At 42.2% G+C, this 19,544-nt stretch overlaps 1 protein-coding gene and 1 long non-coding RNA gene across 5 annotated transcripts in view; one reads left to right on the top strand and one right to left on the bottom strand.

Annotated features, from left to right (window-relative positions):
* LOC119463457 (tenascin-R-like) overlaps nucleotides 1-19,544 on the top strand; it is an 88,712-nt gene that overhangs the window by 26,626 nt on the left and 42,542 nt on the right. For all 4 annotated transcript variants that reach the window (XM_049656655.1, XM_049656656.1, XM_037724299.2 and 1 more), the window contains exons 4-6: nucleotides 14,229-14,552; nucleotides 15,879-16,190; nucleotides 17,689-18,006. In XM_049656655.1, coding sequence (XP_049512612.1) covers nucleotides 14,229-14,552; nucleotides 15,879-16,190; nucleotides 17,689-18,006 — 954 coding nt within the window. The remainder of the gene's footprint in view (nucleotides 1-14,228; nucleotides 14,553-15,878; nucleotides 16,191-17,688; nucleotides 18,007-19,544) is intronic.
* LOC125940446 (uncharacterized) lies at nucleotides 4,031-11,010 on the bottom strand. The gene is made up of 3 exons (XR_007463667.1): nucleotides 10,654-11,010; nucleotides 9,863-9,946; nucleotides 4,031-5,999 (listed from the first exon to the last, which is right to left on the bottom strand). It is a non-coding gene; the product is annotated as an uncharacterized LOC125940446 (long non-coding RNA).

Genomic DNA, 19,544 nt, shown 5'->3' with positions numbered 1-19,544 from the left:
GTATTTTACACTCTCCTTCAATTCTCTCAACTCCGTTCGCATGTCACGTTTGAAGGCTTCAAGCTGTTTAGACAGATCCTTTATCTCCTTGGCGTCATCTTTCCCACCCATCCTCTGCACAGTCGGGCAAAAGCGGGCCCAAACACCAACAATTCGGCAACGATGCACACGAACGAAGTGCAAAGTACAAAGAGAGAACCAGAGTAGCAGCAGCAGCGACAGCAGAATATTAATATATGAATGAAAAAACAAAAACTGTAGTTTCAAGACTAACCTGTACAAGAAAAGAGGCGACTCAGATGCTGCACGCTACGCTGTCGCCGCTGCTGCTGTAACGGTCCGGTGATATCGGCTTTGATTTATAGGCAGGGGCTACCGGAAGGTCAGATAGACTGTCCCCGGAAGGCGGGTGTGCAGGTGTATCGGACCCAACACGTGTCTTCGGTTCCTGGGATGATGCGGCTGGTAGGTAAGGGTAGCCGGCGTGGGTCGGCCGTGGGCTTGGCTGACGAAATCAGGAATTTGCCTGTACAAGAAAAGAGGCGACTCAGATGCTGCACGCTACGCTGTCGCCGCTGCTGCTGTAACGGTCCGGTGATATCGGCTTTGATTTATAGGCAGGGGCTACCGGAAGGTCAGATAGACTGTCCCCGGAAGGCGGGTGTGCAGGTGTATCGGACCCAACACGTGTCTTCGGTTCCTGGGATGATGCGGCTGGTAGGTAAGGGTAGCCGGCGTGGGTCGGCCGTGGGCTTGGCTGACGAAATCAGGAATTTGCCTGTACAAGAAAAGAGGCGACTCAGATGCTGCACGCTACGCTGTCGCCGCTGCTGCTGTAACGGTCCGGTGATATCGGCTTTGATTTATAGGCAGGGGCTACCGGAAGGTCAGATAGACTGTCCCCGGAAGGCGGGTGTGCAGGTGTATCGGACCCAACACGTGTCTTCGGTTCCTGGGATGATGCGGCTGGTAGGTAAGGGTAGCCGGCGTGGGTCGGCCGTGGGCTTGGCTGACGAAATCAGGAATTTGCCTGTACAAGAAAAGAGGCGACTCAGATGCTGCACGCTACGCTGTCGCCGCTGCTGCTGTCAAACATACACCTTCGGCGTGTCCGACGACAACTTGTCAATCAGACTTTTCGGCATAAACATCAATATTTAGTTAGTAACCGTCATTTGTACATGCCCGGAAGCACTTGACTCATCAGCGGGGGATCGCGAAGTTGCCGGTGCATTCTTCCCGCCAAAACTAAATTCGTTGGTTTCATCTGCGCTGTGCTTTCTTTTGCATCCATAAAAAGCACGAAGTTCCAGTACACACGCTGAAAAGTTTTGGAGTAGCAGGAAAAACGCACACACATAGCCGAACAGCACGTATTTCTAAAAACTGCGCAAAGTGTTCGCGCAACACAATCGAGGAATGTGCCGCCACTCAGCTCCTTAGAAACAATCGCGCCACCTCACGTCCAATACAACAGACAATATATATTCGTTGCAATTTCAAACTTCACCCGGCAGCACAAGATGGAGAGCTCTCGTGTGTGGATCACCGGTAAGTCATAGCCTTTTACATCAGACAAGTATTCTTCTGGGTGCGTGCATCATGCAACAAACATCATACCTCTGCGTTCAAGTGTCATAAAGTTATCACAGCCATAAGCAGATAAATGCACGTAAGTGGGCAGCCGCATAGGTGCAGCACAGGCCGTGACCCACGACGCAGTGAATGTGTTAAGTTACAAACTGTCTGCGCTGCAAATTAAGGTCAGTTTGTTCGTGCTTTGCCCAGTTTCTCAGAAAGAATGTGCTAGTTTTCAAGTTTGTGCTGTTATGAGCTACTTTACAAAACTGTATTGTATCCTTTCCTTGCTTTTTAGAAGCACAGGAAGTGAATTAGTTAGTCATTGCTGTTCTGTGCTTACACAACTAAGCCTTTTTAAATCATTATTGCAAGTAACGTTCAAGACTACATAAAGTGTAGTAAGTAAGGTACCTTTGATGAGCATTTGTGATGAATAAGATGTTATTCCTGCACTTGTGCGATATTTTCCATATTGCTGATCCCTTTTGGCACCCCTTCCATTCTAAACCTTTACACTGTGACCTGTGTCTGTTGAATAAGTGGCGTCAAAGAAGATGCCAAGGAAACGCTTCAGAGCAATTTATATTGAACTCCCCAAGACTAGTGCATATTTCATACTTTGTTAGCTGTATATCATTAAACGACTTTATGTGCAATCTAAATTGCATTCATTTTTGCAGGCTGAAGCCTGTTCAAATACGCAAAAGATTAATGATTGTATAGCTCTTCATTGTTGCTACATAAAGCACGTTCTCCAAGCCCTAGCAACAGTGAAACTTTGTGCTTCATGGCAGTAGCGCACCCAGGATGTCTGCCTGAAAGGGGGGTTACATTTTCGTGTGGGGGGGGGGGGGAGCAAGCATTTTGAAATAATATGCAATTTCCTAGCTTTAGCCAGAGGAATCCACCAGCAAATGAAATGCCTAATAATTATAATAATAATGACACCAAGGACGATGTTTATGTCTTCAGTGTTTTACTCAAAGTAATCGAAGAGTGGATGAATAAATACAAGACAATGATGAGTGTTTTTGTTAATCAGGAAAATTCGACCTCAAGCCACCTCCTGAATGTTAATGACAATGTGAACAGAGCGCTGAAAGTACACGTTGGACTGGTGACCGGGGCAAGTGGGGGGGGGGGGGGGGGTTTAACTCAGCCTCAGGGAGGGGTTACTTAACAACACCCCCCCGTCAGTGCGCCACTGCTTCATAGAGGATGCATGTGCGAGTATCGGGGCCTTCAGTGTTAGCACCACCTTGTGCACTGGGTTTTTGTACATAACCCTGCCGTTCCCTCAAGCACGCACATCACGTGAATTTCAGTTTTGCTGCTGATATCTGCACAATGAGAGAGGATGACGAAAAGAAATTTTCAAAAGCAATTGTTAGGAAAGATAAACAGCATGTGAAGGGCTAGAGGATGCACTGTAAGGGCAGACCCAGCTTGTCCCATTTACCGTATTTGTGCAGTGTTAACAAAGGTTGAGTGAAAAGCCACAAAAAAGTAACAAATTATGTTTTAATCATTGCTTAAATAATTTCAGGAGGCAGTTATTGGTCACTGATCAATCACACTGTTCAAAGCAGTAGCTATAATTTTAGCTATACTTTTTTTCTGTAATATGTACAAGTTGGCACATGATATTCTCTATGTGACACCATGACAAGTGTCCCATTGTTAGGCCAGTGTCTTATTAAATAAGTACACTATTATTGAGTGGATGCAGGTTTTTTTGACAAGAAAGATGGCTTTCAGACGTCCTGATAAACATCGCTGTAGATGAAGTGCCTAGCGTGACCATTAAATCACAATTCATTCTACAATCACTAACAATGCAACAGGTGTTACATTTCATGATCATATATTGTCAGGAAAGTAGCACCCATGCAATTATAACAATTTGTACTTAAAACAATCTGAAAAACAAGGAACTGCATGGTCTTTAGTTGGTTAAATGTATGGGCTTGCTGTGTAGACAGAAGGCATGTGCTTTCACATGCCTTCTGTCTAGAACATGATGGCTCGTATTATTGGGAGCACTTGAGAATCTGTCTAGCACTGACACCAACATTCACAACTATGATCTATTGAAAAATCTTGTATGTATGTGCTATACATGGCTTGTATATACGAGATTATTGGATATGTGCCCTCGTATACCACGAATACGCTGCCATGTGAGGGCCTTGTATTTCTTGCATGTACTGCTGTACGCTACTGTTGGGCTTTGTGTGCTGCACAACTAATATAGGCTTGACATCTCATGTACCACCTGCACCATGAGGTCCTGTTGTGACGGGTCTGTATTAACTTTGCCTATGTGGAACTCTTTATTAAGGAGATATATAGTAACCAGTTAATGTATATCTGCTCAATAAAGAGCACATATACATTCCAGAAGGCCTTGTAGAAATGTTTCTCTGCGTTTGACTAGGCTAGGCACATACCTCGTCATGCCCTCTAAAACTTAATCCTTTAGACATGCAATGTACCTGTGGTAATGTGTGCCTGCATTTAAAGGAACGAGCCATTATTCACTGAAAACACTTTATTTGCAAATCTATATACACACGTTGAATGGCTGGTACACACTTTATTGACACAACTACATGCAGTAAAACCTCGATAATTCGAACCTTCCGCTGTGGATCGGATACATGTTGTCTACTATGCCCTGTTTCAAGACACGGTGCATCTAATGTCACCATTACGAGAAATAATGCAGGACAGCGCTATATTCCTGCTTGTCTGCCAGAATCACGATTGCTAAGCTCAAGCGCACACTCAAAAGCTTTCATAATGACATACGTGTAACTTGCACATATCGGTGCATAGCAAAACAGCACAAAGCAATTGTAACCATTTGAAGGCGGATTTTTTTCACTAATTGCGCCCTTCAAGAGTATTTTTATACATGTTTATGAATTCTTCAGTGAGATCCATTTGGAAAAAAAATTTAGCGTAATTTTTTCAGAGCAACCATAAATTGGGAAAATTCTTTTTTCGTTTTTACAGCATAATTCGTCAATAGTGTAATTAAACTGCGTAGGTGAGCGCACTCAGGATAACTAGTTCGTACGCTCGTCAGAAAACGAAGAGTGAGAAACCACCGCTAATCCTTCATCTTATTGGCACCGATAAGCAATGATTTTGCGAGTCTTCGTAAAAACAAAGAAGGTAATGCAAGCACGGCAGCATAATTTTTTTGTGCCAGTGCCCACCTGGGAAAGGATGTATTCGAACAGCTGTGAGCATTAAATCAGCAGGTATCATGCTGTCACCCTTTCTGAGAATGGAAACCAGTTATCCATCAGTTGTGCAAGTGCAAGAGGCAGGAACTGCCTGTGGGGCGAAACTGGAACTACCCACCGCGCGCCCAGATGTGCCAGCGGTAGCAGACGCACCGGCGAGGGGAAAAAAAAAGACAAACTGTCGGCGCAAAAAAAAATCCCTGTATCCTGCACAGTGCCAGCACATGCAGGACAAAAAACGTTACAGCATAAGCACATTTTTAAAGATGCAGCCGGCATCGTAAATGTATGACCTCGAACATTGTGGATTTGTTCACGGAGAAGTATGTTCATGTCTTTGACCACGAAAGGGTTGAAGCGTGATGTGCAATGGACACCTTGCAAAGTAGCGAACATGTGTCATTAATGCTGTCATCATTTGCTGCAACAGTACGTATGGAGTGCCGTCAATGCATGAAGGGGGAAACAAACTTTTATGCCACCCAGTTGAGGGGTGCGATGATTATGCGATTAAAGTGGCAGTTGTCCTGCTGGAAAACAGTATCCTTGGAGCCACGAACTACGGGACGCGACAAACCAGGATCGCTGATTACTTTCAGTAATCAAAAATTCGTCATTTAAAAGTGGCGTGTTGTTGCAAAGAAAAGTAGCAACAAAAAGTCGTAATGAAATTTTTTGCCTGAATCGTGTTATTGTGTTTGGATAATTCTGAGATTTTCCATGGCGCCTACGAATTCAAATTAACGAGGTTTACTGCATGTACACATGTTTACAATTACACGCTTACTTAATGTCTCTCAGCATGTCTCTAGGCATCCATTCATTTTCGAGCACCAGAATTTCTTCTCGTCCTCAGGGGCACCACACCTCGAAAGATATAACTCAAATGCATCTACAAAATTAATCATTTCAGTGTAATACATATATTCTTACAAACATCACACAAACAAACCTGAAAGAATGTGAATAATACTTACTACCCACAGCTACCAATTTATGGGGGCTCAATGCCGGCTTCTCAACGGCATTGCCGTCCTTCAGGAAGCGCCAACAGAGTCCCTGTGACACCAGTTTTGCCGATTCTTTGCAGAACAGGCAGTCACGGCCATTGAGCTGGAGCAGGTCCCACCTCTCCTTGTCAATGTATACATTTCCTAGGTGTACCTGTAATAAAAGACGGCACACACACAGCGAGACTGCTTACGTGTGGGAATGCGTAAGGACCTTTAGTCAACCAGATGGCTGCAAAGTGGCATGTGCAATATGCCACATTCACTAGGGATACCTTTAGTCAGTCAGAACTGAAGAGGCACTGTGTCATTGGGAAGCGTGCTTATTTACACCCAAGGTTTTATTTTCACCTAGTCCCACCAAATTTTCTTATAAAAGCAATTAATTTTTTTGTTTAGAGGCACATACGTGAGAAATGTGCCATCAATCCAAGCATTTCTGACATGTTTTAATTGTTTGTGCAATCGGCCAGTGGTTTTACGTCATTAAGTGCTGGTAGCAAAAAAAAGAAGCAAGCCTAACTGTGCAATATATGCAACCGGAAAGATCAGGGATGTCCAATGGCATTAGTGTAGGGGCTGCATACAAAATTATAAGGCTTATCTCTTTTTGAAAGTAACTTTTAAAGAGACGATACAAGCAACACATAAGCAGTTTCAATGAGCCCAAGCCTTTCAGCTTTGTGGAGTGCAGAAATTGGTACAAGTTGTGCCAGCGAACAAGAAGAGCTCTCCTAGTACCCGCTGTTACGATCGGCCAGCGGGGGGCAGCAAGTTTCAAGCCACTTCTAATTGCCTGTGACGAATCGCTTCTTAAAACTAAAAATACATCCCCCGGGAACGACCAGCGGCTACACCATGGTGTACATGCGAATACGAATACATGGTGGTGAACACTAAGATGCTCACAGTATTGACAACTTGAAGGTCGGCATAAGAACGTGACGCAGAGGTTTTCCCACAACTTCGACAAAAGACACCGGGACTGGGAGAAGCTTTACATTATCGCGAGCTTGGGCCAATGACCTCTTTCTGGTCGTCAGTGAAACACTGGCCCTGGTATGCTTGCTTCCCCCTTTCCAGGAGCAGCTTCGGGGCAGCGCATGGGCTTTGTGTCGGCCTTCTCCTCGGAGGAGGTGTGCTGTGCCGATACGAACCACATGACTGGTTAATTGGAACATTACCACTTTCCCTAGCGAGTGGCCTAGGGAAGACGGAAGGTATTCGAGAGACACCCTGAGTGTGTGGGGAGTGCTCTCACACACATGTAGATGGTGCTCTCTGAGAACGATGTAGTCTGCTGTGACATGTAACTCACGTAAGGAGAATGATGTACTGCGCTCCGTACTCTGGCCAGTATGAGTATGCCCTCATCTTGTAAATAAGTTTGCTTATTCCTATGTAAATGAATCCACCTGTTTCGTTTCCGCTACATCTCGACCTCGTAATCTTCACGAAAGCAGCAACCCTCGTCAACTCAGCTCGGAAGGTGGCATGGGCACGGTAAGCCTCCATGTGACGTCCTGGTAGCGTAGGCTAGAGTGCGACTGTCTGTGTATTGCCATACTCCAAAACCACGATTCCCAACTACTACACTGCCTCTGATCCCCCTCTGAGCAATTAGTGATAGTCAACATACAGCTTGTATCTCTACAACTATTGGCTTGTGGTATGAGGCTATCATTGCATAAACCATAAATTCAGAAGTACATATTCACATGCTTTTTGAAAAGCTAGAGGAATAGACTACACTGCCTAAAAATGACATAAATGGTAAGAATGTTCCGGCGCAAAGCATGTTGAGTTTTTCAACACTGACAAGTAAGTGAGAAAGTTGGTGCATGTTTATGTTTAACTTTTGAGTGCAACACAACAAGGAACAGAAGGGAGACCACAGGGCACGAAAGCTATCAATGCAATGTTTATATTGATGGAAAGATTAAACAAAACCGTTACACTGCTTGTCCACTTGTACTGGACAGAAGTTAATTCAGAAACAGGACACTACTTGCAATACAAATGTACAAAAATAAGCAGTACTTGTATAAAAAAATACAATAAAAAAGCACAGAGTGATTGCTATTCCACGACATTTATCGAGCATTCCTCTTTGTCATGCAATCATAATGAGCGCTCCCTGACACATGTTCTCCCATTCTTTTATGTGATGTTTGTCACTGTTTTTGTTGGTCATTCGGTTACCGTAGATGAACAAAACAATCTAAATCTGATGGGCTGCACCAGTCGTGTCAGTGCAGTGGGATAAGTATACTTGTCCCTTGAGTGAATTATGGTGCTCTCCTGGATGCATCTTGCGGCACTGGCCGGCCAGTCTGCCCTATGTACATTTGACCAAATATACAGATGATCAAAGGAATAGACTACACTACCCCTTACGGACACAAGACAAATTCCCTCTCTGTGTCAATTCTGTCATCAAAGGTTATGTGAACTGGCCGGCAAACTCTTAAGATACTACAAATTGCACCTAACCAACACAGCTGGTTCTCAGAAAAAGAGCAAATATGGTGATAGGTATCTGTTGGCATACTGTAGCAATAGTAGGTGCAAGCTAGTTTAGACATTGTGCAATACTTCAGCTGTCACACGGCTACAATGCTTAAGACACCACAGCAGTAAGTGTAAGTGCACAACAAAAACAAGCAGGCACATCAATCATAAATTTGACTTCAGCAGTCACAACATATGCTGTTTTATGTAGCTAAAATACTAGCTAATATGTAGAAAGTACATGCACAAGTATACTTAGCAAAGATACTTGCTCTAGACACCAATATTTTTGTCAAAAATACTTTTACAATTAGATATAACACTTTCAATTCATCCACCCAGTAATAGAAGTCTTACCGATAGCATTATAATTTGGACTTGCTGGTTAATACTTTCTACCTGAACAGCATCAAGCAGAATGAATAAAAGACTGCCCACTGTGCTGACGAAATACACAGGATGATACAGAACACATGGAAAGGGACCCAAAGTATTAGAAATAATTCTTGCAAGCTACAGAATTAAGCCTTGTTGGTTGAGTATCACTATTAAAGTTACACTAGTGCCAATCAGAATTTTCTGTGTGGTGCTGTTGAAATGAAATGCATTTGATGAGCAACATCGCAATAACCAGCAAATGCCATAAGAGCTAGCAGACATTTTAGCACTATGTGCAAAGTAGTGTGCTTCTTTAATGACACAGTATCAATACATTGAACTATCTACCAGCTAACTATGTGGTCAATGCTGTATTGACTTAAATTGAAAAACAATGTAACTGGACAGACTTGCAACTGCTACAATGCCTACTTGCATGCATCGGAATAGCTTGCCTGAAATATATATATATATATATTTCAGGCAAGCTTTTATATATATATATATATATATATATATATATATATATATATATAGCAAGCTTTCTAGAAAACACTTCACTACTGTAGTAGCTGCAGCACAGTGAATACTGGCCTTCATGTATCATTTCAACAAGTTCCAAGCTTGTCAAATGTGCATTTGCCAATGGCATTTATTTTGGGAACAAGAAAAATAATTGTGAATATGTGAAACAATGCTAAGCACGCCATGTGCTTAGACCTGTGACATATTTGGCCCACTACACTTTGAATTCTTACATGCGCAGATACTGCACAAGCGTGTAGCATAAACAGATAAAAATCGGAAATAAAAGGTACAGCATAAGAAACAGTTTCAAAACAACGAAACCAATATAAAAAGTAATAAATACACTGTGTACTTAGCAAAACTAAAATGTTAATCGCAGCCAAGAGATTGTTGAAAGAAAAAATACTCATCACAACATGTTGGATCTAGTTTTCTTATAGAACATGATAATGTGTGCAAAACAGCTATGAACACAAATAAACAGCAAGTTGCATAAATATTTAGTCGATTTAGTAACCTGTGTTGAGTAATATGTCGACTAACTTATCGACGAATGATACTGAGATCCTACTATTTGGAATACGTGCACTTGATACATACCTGACTCGACCATCCAGATTACACATTGCACCATGGCAGCCATAGCCAAGGAGTCCCCTCCGTTATGTGGTCACAGCCTCGCCACTACAAAATAAGTTCTGTGTTAACTTATAGCAGTAGGCCATTAAAGCTGTCACATGGTGAACACATGCGAGGAGCACTTAAAAATAGTCACGAAAACAATGTTTGCACTAGTGCAGGGTGGCAACAGAGCACATGATAATAGGGCCCCTTCATCTGAGTAATATTTTCAAAACACGCAGCAGCAGCACATCACAAACAAATGTTTTTTGGCATAACAAATCATTTCTTTTTTCTTTCATAAGCTACTTTCCCGTCAGGTTTAGTTATGTCATTTAGTTATGTTTATGTTTAGAAGTTATGTCAACAGACCTTGTCTTAAAAAAGTATGCCGTGATTTTCTTCTCATAAACTACTCGCACACCGAAAACCTCGCAAGCAGAGATTGTTTACGACGTCGAAGCATTTATAAGCGAGGAAACGGGATTGCAGTAAGAATCGGTGAAGAAGCACATGGGTCGCTATTATGCAACTTCAGCAGAAAAGGGGAGCTCACGCACAGGCACACATGATGATCACGATTATCCAGATTTTCAATTTCGCATTGAGGCAATAAACTTGCATAATTAAATTCTGCCAACCGGCGCTCAGCAAGCATCAGCACAGGTATTACTGTTGTCGTGGGAGTTCAATTTCCTACATTCACGCACTTCGTACACACACGAGGCGCACGCACAATACGCATGTAGTTAGCAAGCACGGTTACTTACCTTTCCAATGGTACGACGCGGTCGAAAAGCGCTCTCCAAGTTGCCGGTGCTGCGTCGACGATGTTACTCCCAGCCAGCGCCTCGTCTATTTTTCTAAAAATAAAGGAGCCGCTGTCCCAGCATACATGCCGCTGCGTAGTGGACCCCCACGAGCTCAGGCACGCTAATAATTCACATGCTTTCTTTGTAACGTGCACCCCAACTATCCACAACCACAAACCAAGGCAAAGCACTGCACGGCACGAAAATCGTTGGTCCACATCTGCCTGGCGCGCCACGTATAAGGCGATTTTGCAGCAAGACACAAGCTACCTTCTCGCACTATTATGCAAGCCAACTACGTGACATTTCATTACAGCAAAAACAAAAACACACGATCAAACTCATCGTAGTAGCACAGCGCAGCTCGCACAACCAACAAACACGTTGTAGACGGAGGAATTACAACGGCGCCACCTGCACACTTATTAGGCTGTGTTGGCCTCCGTGATACATGAACTATTAACTAGCCGTGTTGCGAGACAAAAAGGACCATCAAACCGTCTATATCGTACGTTATAGTTTAGCGCAGAAACAAATTCTGTAATGTATTTTCGAGGTTCTTAAACGTGCATCCAATGCACTGTACGAGCGTTTTTACTTTCTGCCTAAAAGCTGCCGTCACGTCCTCGAGATTAGCGGCGCAACATCGAAGCCACGGGGCTACGTTAAAACAGTGTAATTAAACCGTTCAAAATTACACATCTTTATATTAAAAGGTCTGTGTGCATTGCCTGTACCTGTCATACCACCTAATACGTTTAGGTTTGTCTTTACTACAAAATGTTTAACTTAGCAGAAAACTGATTTGCATTCCGGCACACATGAGGGGACGCATTTCATGCCTATATAAGATTGTACGCAAGTTCACTTATCATGTATAAAAAAATATTAAAAAAAAACGATGGTGTCATTATATGCGAACGCGTGCGTTTATTCTGTCAGTGCTTTATGAATTTGAATGCCCTGTATCTGTTCTTGATTATGTATGTGTGTAAAATGTCTATGTATGCTTGTTAATGTGACCATGCTATGTATGCTTGTAATGTGACCATGTGTGTTATATAAGCCGAATAGTGTGACTATATGTTGTTGATTTCCCAAGTGCTGTATGAATGAATGCGTATATGTACAGTTGTTAAATACTGCTTAAAGTGAAATCTGTCCAATGTGTGACCTCTATATTAATTAAAAGTCAATTAATAATAAAAAGAATGTTATATAAATAAAAGTAATTGTTATGTATAATTATACATTAAACACGTTTCGCGTGTGGGAAAAGTTTGTGTTGTTTGTACGTAAATTTTTTTTAATGTTTTATTTATTGTAGCCTCCGAGACCATTGTTCAGTGCGTGCGAATCTCGAAGCCTTGTATTGGCGCCCCTAGTAGCTTCAATCCTAGTTATTAAGCCTATAATCGTATTGCTGGCTTCGCTTGCCTGGAGTCGGCCATGTTGGTTTTGGAGAGGGAGTAACAGTTGCTCCCAGCCATGAGGGAGGAAAGTTCCTCCATTTAAAGACGAACATAGGGGACATCGCCGTTCCTCCTTTAAAGGAGCAAGGGTCACTCCTTTTTTTTTTTAGAGTGTGCTAAATTGTTGGTATCGCAATAACTGGTTGAACTAAGGGCGCGGTGGAGAGACGCACTGACTAGCTCTGATCTTCAGGAGCAATTTTGGGCCATCCAGCAAGCCCGGGAAGCTACTGAGAGACTCTCTGCTGCTCCCAAGCGGCCTAGGCCCAGGCCATCAATTTGCAGGATATTTATTAAAGTTGTCTCACACACACACACAATGACTGTTTGAGTGCTCCAAACAAACGATCATCCCTTGACAGCGGTTCGGACGGCTTGGCAGGTCCTACAGTACCGCTTAACTGACGTTCCTCAAAAATGCAGTGTGTTATGGGCGCTATTCATGTGCTCATTCTTCAGGATAATTAGAGAGCCTGTGTCAGTCGAGCAAAGTCGTTTCTTCCCGAGTCCACTGTGTATACGTAGGAGGACTTCAGCTCCTAATAACTGCTCAAGATTTGTTCACCTGGTGAGTATAACGTAAAGGCTTTTGTATTCATCGGCAAAAAAAATTGTTGCCATGAGTTTCAAAACATGACAAACTCCCGATACAGCTTTTTGTTGCTCAATACGCGCCGTATAAAAGTGTTTTTCCGAGCGTGAAAGATGCCCGCGAGTACACGCAAAGGGCCTCTAGCGGTCAGTCGCGCGGAATTCTGCGTGTATTCGCGGTCTTTTACGCTCGGTGTGAAAAACAATTTAATGTACACGTATTGAGCAACAAAAACCTGCATCGGGAGTTTCTCGTGTTGCTCTACAATGTTCTCATTGACAATTTTCACCGAACTATAATAACGAGAAATTGATGAATTCACTAAGACTAATTATATTATTAGGCGGAATGCAAGAAAATTACCAGAGCATCTCCAAGCGACGGCAAACAACACTACCTTTGTTCTGTTTCTGATTTGCATATTTTTAATGTTTGGCCCAAGGTAATCGAAACACCCTGTACTAGGATGTCTCAGACGTTTATGCCAGTATTAGAGGGTAATGCTTATCCGGGATAATAATGACATGTAGGACTGAATGCGTGGGGTAAGCTTTGTCACTGTCATTACTGCGCTTTCTTTCATTGAAATATTGGAACAGGTTTAAGCGTTACAGTCGAGTGGAAGGATTGTTCGGTAAAATGTTCATCTCGTAGAATTTCCAGAACATTTTTTAACATGGTGCGCTAATGATCAACCTCGAAAATTCTTTGAAATGTTGTCTGTACGATCTGCTTGGTATAGTATATGCCTTTGTGCAGGCGCATGACTGGTGTAGTGGTTTGTGTTCAAGCTTGGGGTAGTTCTTTTTTTCTGGCGCAGTGGTGTGATAAGGAAGGCTTTACTGTCTTTGTAATTTTACGCAGCCTGCACTATAATTTGCCCTTTTCTTTATGTTTTAGTGACGGCTGTTGAAAAAGTGTTTTTTGCAGGGAATAAACTTTAGTTTGAAACAAATTCAAGCGCATCTGCGGTCGTTACCTCTCTAGTCATCGTCTTCCTGGCGCTAGCAAGGCCATCATGCGCACTCATAAATCGGAGTTCTCGTGTTTAAGAAATATACGATCCGCATATTGGTTTTATGCACATTTAATGTTATATTGCATTGCATGCGTACAGTTAACTTTTTAGGGAGTTTTGTAGGCATATGGTTTGCCGCATGTGCCGCCCCAAAATGCTTTTTCTACATCGTAGTTACACTTAGTGTTTGTTCATTAGCCTTCAAGAGATTGCATTACACTGCACACAGTTTCAGAAAGTTTGGCTTGTGCTTTTTTATGTCACTCTTTTTTTTTTGCTTAGAAATTTTCGTTCCTGTTGTAACCCTTAGGTTCGATTCAGTGAATCGGAATTCTGCTAGTACTTTACGTAACGACTTCATTTTTCAAGTTATCATTAACATATATGGGCACAAGATGTGTTATTTATTTATGTTTTTCCTTCAATCATTGCCTCGGTGAAATGGTCTCAGATCTGCCTGAGGTTGAGAACCTGGCTCTACTATCAATTGTGGGCAACTCTATGACCGTTACCTGGGAGCGGCCTGGATCTCATTTTGACTACTACTGGGTCAGCATCAGTGAGGACAGTGGCCAAAGGAAAGCTACCGTGAAACAGCACCGTATGGGCTCATGCGGAAACGGCACCATCATCCATCCAAGCCAGAACCGAGTCACCTGCACCAACATCGACGCTTGCACGAACGTCAGCTTGAGTGTGCGTACACATCAAAACGGACCACCCGAACGTACATCGCGAGGAGCTGAAATAGGAGGCATTTTTATAGCCGGAGAAGGTGACTGACTGTCTTCTAACTTCCTGAAAGGGGAACACTTTGAAATTAAGAGCTTAAACACCAGCAGCACTATTAGTTACTTCCGGGAGACCATATATGTTGCCATCAGACGAGAGGTCTCCATAAAATTCAGCAGTGTACGGAAGCGCTACCACGCTGCTCGCTTTGGGCAGTTCTTTTACGACACTGTCGTCTTGTGCCTTGACTATGGTGTAGACGCGTTTGATATGCTTGTGTGCTTTCACAGTTTCTTACGGGGGCAAACAGCATCAAAGCAAGGCTTTCTTTTTCAAATACCACAAGGTTTGTGTCCTGGAATATCGTCTTCCCGAATAAATGGGCTTGTACAGCGATGGATATTGCTTGAGAAAGAATGCCATTGAGTGAAACTGTTCTTTATCATGAAACAAGATATTATTGTATAAAAATGTTCATATGATTCCAAGTGATAGGTTTAACTAAAGAGCAAGTACGTCCTTACGAAAGCGCGTTGTAGTCTTAAATTTTAATAAATTTTCTGAATTCATTTTGGGCTATTGAGTGCGTGCCCGTTCATGGCCACCCTTTCAGAATCACCATATGCTTTGTGATGTAAGGGGCATGGAATCCTTCACCGTATTGGCACAGATCTCTTATTTCCTTCTACATGCATTTCCTTGTCGTCACATTTATTTTCTTGAGAAAGATAATATATAGCATGCATCTATTTTCCAGTGCTTCATTGACGTTAAATAGAATAGACTAGAAATGAAATTGTACGCATAGCATTAGAATACCAATTTATTGAAGTTTCACTAAAGCATCGCATTTCCTTGCCTCCAACAAGTGCACTCGATCTTCTCTGTTTTCACAAGGAAGAATAATAAATTCTACCTGTCAATATTTCATTGGCTCCTTCAGGAACCCACTGACACACGTTATTGGGTAAATCATTTACCGCGCTCGTCAATGGGTCTCCGTACTTTAGATTTTGAATTCCCAAGGCTGCCAACACAAACTCGAGCTGATCGGCTGAGGAATACTTTGCGATATATTAAGTAATTTGCGATTGAGTCGCATATAAACACAGTCAGCAATAACGTAGGCAAGTTCTCCCCATGGTATTGGAAATTCGCGATATAGAAAAAAAGGCAACCCCACAATGGAAAATTAAACAATTAAACCAAACATTTTGTTTTATATTACAACGTGGAATGTGTCTGGTTTTTAAAAATGATTCTAACGAGTGGTAAGTTTGTCTTATACCCACCCATTAAGTATATAACACCTTACCAGCTTGCTCAGCAAGTCACATTACTAAGATATACTTGCCTCATTTGGTTTCAGATCCAGATCCCCCAAAGAACATCACTGTGGCTGGGATATCGCCTTCGCTCACCCGGCTAGAGTGGGCGCCGCCGGCTAATGTGTCCGGAAAGCTTACTACATACACCGTTAAACTATGCCACAATTTTACTTCTTGTAACGGAGCCGAAAGCCTGACTGATTGCATAGACCAGGTGACGTCACAGACATGGCTGAAATTTGAAAGCAACGTGAATACGAAGTATTGTGTCGTGGTTGTGGCAAGTGCTGAATGCGGTCCCCACGTTTTAAGAAGTCGCCCATCCGTAGCGGAAATATGGACACCTTCGTTTGGTAAGCTTCGACAGTGTTGCTTTAGAACATCAATAATTCTTTAGTCTAGCTGTTAGCCTATAGTTCGTCGGGATATTTCGTGGGGGGCTCACCCAAAAAATGGCGGCCGCGGCCACTTAGACAGACCTCCGACAGCAGCTGGAAACGGGTTTGTGTTTCAGTTTCCACGCAAATGAATTATGTCTTCTCGTATATTTGAAATTCATCTTGTCAGTAGGTCGTGTGTAAGTCGTACTCTTTGCTATGACGCATTTTACTCTGAGAAATTCAATTAGTCCAAGTAGTCCAACAAGAATGAGTATGTATGCTGCACTTCCGCCCACGTGCGTACGCGCGTTATGCACGTCGGTTCTGGTGGTGGGGCTTGTGTAAACTCGTCTAATGTCAGCTGGGGTCGAGGTACTTGTCTAACGTTCGCACAAGCTTGGCTGTACATCCAAGTTAGCAGGGTGGAATGGAGGCGCATTAGAAAATGTAATATATGCGCGAAAATACAAAGTACCTACTGGAAACACAGTATAAAAACACAAAGTTAATGCGCGACATACAGGAAAGCCCAGGCCAAAAAATATTGGACGCTGTTGCAGAAAATCACCTTGGTTAAAGCGGAACTTCAGATATATGTGTTTCTCAGCTGCAGTAATCACATCAACGGTGGTTTCATCAGATGAAAAAACAGAAACACACTATCCCTGTTAGTATTATGGAAAAAAAGTTACAGAATCTTATATGACAGCGAATAAGGGAATAGCGCCGGAGAGAACAGTCGCATATTCGTTATATAAGTATAGAACATTCTTGTCGAGGTTTTTCACTAGATATATCCGTTTTAGTGCTGCTAACCCAAACAACAAAACAGAGACAGCAAGTGTCTTCTGCATCTTACATGCCTAAAGCTATTGCAAAGCTTGGTAAAATTGCTTCACGTCCTTTGTCACTTGGCAGCAAGATCATTTTTTTCGTTATCTTGTAATTTTTTAATGCCGTCTTTGAAGAATGCTATTAATAAGGTGTAAACAACATTAGAGACAAAGTTACTTGGTTTATTTACTAAGCATGTGGATCACTCTTTTGCCTCTCGGTAAAAATGCCTTTTTAGCTTATTGTGGAACAAAAAATTTTTTGCTGGACTAAGTCCTGAGGGAATGAAAGTTACCCAGCTAAGTCCTGTCGTTGGTACCAAAAATGTAAATCGCTTGTGTGACTTCGGCCCTGAATAAACAGCGAAGTAGATTTTGACTTTTATTTACAAAATAACACTCTTTCTCAAAGCGATTAACAGGGCTTTCAAAAAGAAGATCAGTGGAGCTAATGTTTAGGTAACGTGACTTGTCTTGGTAAGGGTGGAGACAATTTGTCCTTGTCGGACGCTGTCTCACGCGAGACTTATTAATCTACCACTGTTAATTGATTCAAGATCCTGTCTGCCTTGTTTGAACCACTTTCAGAAATCTTGTTCAACAAGATAATGACTAGCTCTCATCTGCTTTTATTGCAGCGCCTCCTGAAATTACTGGCCTCCGCCTGGTTAAGCGAGGAGAAAGCTTCTTCACTGTAGCCTGGAACAGGCCTATGGCCATCTTTGACTACTACCGCGTGGTGCTAAACGACATCGAGAATGCAAGCGGACCTCCAGTACCCGTCATTGTTGGTTCATGCGCAAAGGGCACAATTGTTCACCCGGATCAGACTGAAATAACCTGCAACCAACTTGAGCCTTGGAACACATATACATTTGAGATCCGAACGCACCTCAATGGACCACCTGCCCGAAGCTCTGTTAGCGTCGTAAAACACATTGTAACGAACCGCAAAGGTAGGAAACGTTCTGGTCATTTAGAGACACTCAGAGTTAATGTACTCGTAATTGGTTTGCGATTCACATCTTATAACTACAGCCTCCTGTGCCTATGTCGTTTAGTTTCCAGCTAACTTGGAACATATAACTGAGATCCTGAGTTTTCAGATAAGTCAAAATGCTTTTTTGTTGGATATTAATACGACTTTACTGACGCAGTCAGCTCCACACTGCTGGAGAAATATAACATTCATGCTAACTCAGCGATTACTTTAGAAATAATCTCAGCTTCGTTGTATTTCCTCTTTGCTTTTATTTGTAGAAATATTTGTCGTAATGGGAAATGATTGTTTTATATCTGAATTGTCCGTAATGTTTATGAAAATTGCTGTGAAGTCCGTTAATATTGCTCGAGAATTTTTAAATGAACCTTCCCATGAACGAAAAAAAAGAAATGTGTTATGGTTTCACATAAGTGTAGTGATGTGTCAAGACAGGAATTATAGAATCTCTGTACCTTGCCGATGGTGTTTAGTTTCTCTAAGGTGGACCATGCTGAAGTATACTTGCGACTTTGAGTGACTGATTTAGCCGGTCTGATGAACATACTGGAAGAGCTATTACCTGCTGAAAACGGCCCCCGCAAGCAAAATAACAAAGTTCGTGTGTTTAGCGTCTCTTACAATAGGAGCTTTACAAGAAGCAGCTAATAAATGTCAAGGCAAAATAGACGTATCTGATAACGCTGAAAATGTATTTTCAGATGCTTCAGTAGAGATTTTACTTCCTTTTAATGTGTTGTATTTAAAATACCTAAACGGTGATTGGAACGCACAAGAACGTGAATAGCCTTCTTAGTATATGACTTAACAAGCTTGCTTAGCGTCCGACAGAAAGCAAACACGCCTAAACAGCCACCAGTTTAATAGTGATGGAGCTAGTGGGAACCTTACGCATTTATAATCAAGATTTAGATAGATCACTTTGAACAGATAAAAAAGGGAGAAAAATGAATGGCTCAACTTTATTACAGGTAAAGTACACTAAAGGTTAAGACTGAAGATGGTTGAACGTTTTTGTTTGTAACCACTGTGCGGGGAGGATGCTTTCCTGTTAATGATAAAACGTACACTTTATTACTACATTACCCGATACCTATTTCCTGGTAATGGTAGGTACTTATGTTACAACGCAGTGCACGCTCCAAGTTATTTATCACAGTTTGAGGCCTGGGTAGAGCAACAGGCAAGATAAGGTGAATTAGGAACCAGTTCACCATAAAAGAGCACATTTTTGGAAATGGTTGCAGCTACATTTCCTGGGTTCCCATTGTATAAGCTGGGTAGAGTGTCGGGACATAATCGTCTAATTCAATGTGGTCGTTTCGAGTTGTTTTTATTTAGATGTTTTCCTATAATTGAATATGAACGTAAAATTTATTACTCGATAAATATAGAATTCGACAATTCGGCATCTGAAGTTCTCTAATATTTGTTTCTTTTCGAATAAATGGAAAGACAACACTTGTCGCAGTTCATGGAGCTAGACAAACGCAA

Source organism: Dermacentor silvarum, chromosome 9 (genome assembly GCF_013339745.2).
Source record: "Dermacentor silvarum isolate Dsil-2018 chromosome 9, BIME_Dsil_1.4, whole genome shotgun sequence".
NCBI classification, from domain to species: Eukaryota; Metazoa; Arthropoda; class Arachnida; order Ixodida; family Ixodidae; genus Dermacentor; species Dermacentor silvarum.
This window is presented reverse-complemented; position numbering and strand designations above follow the sequence as displayed.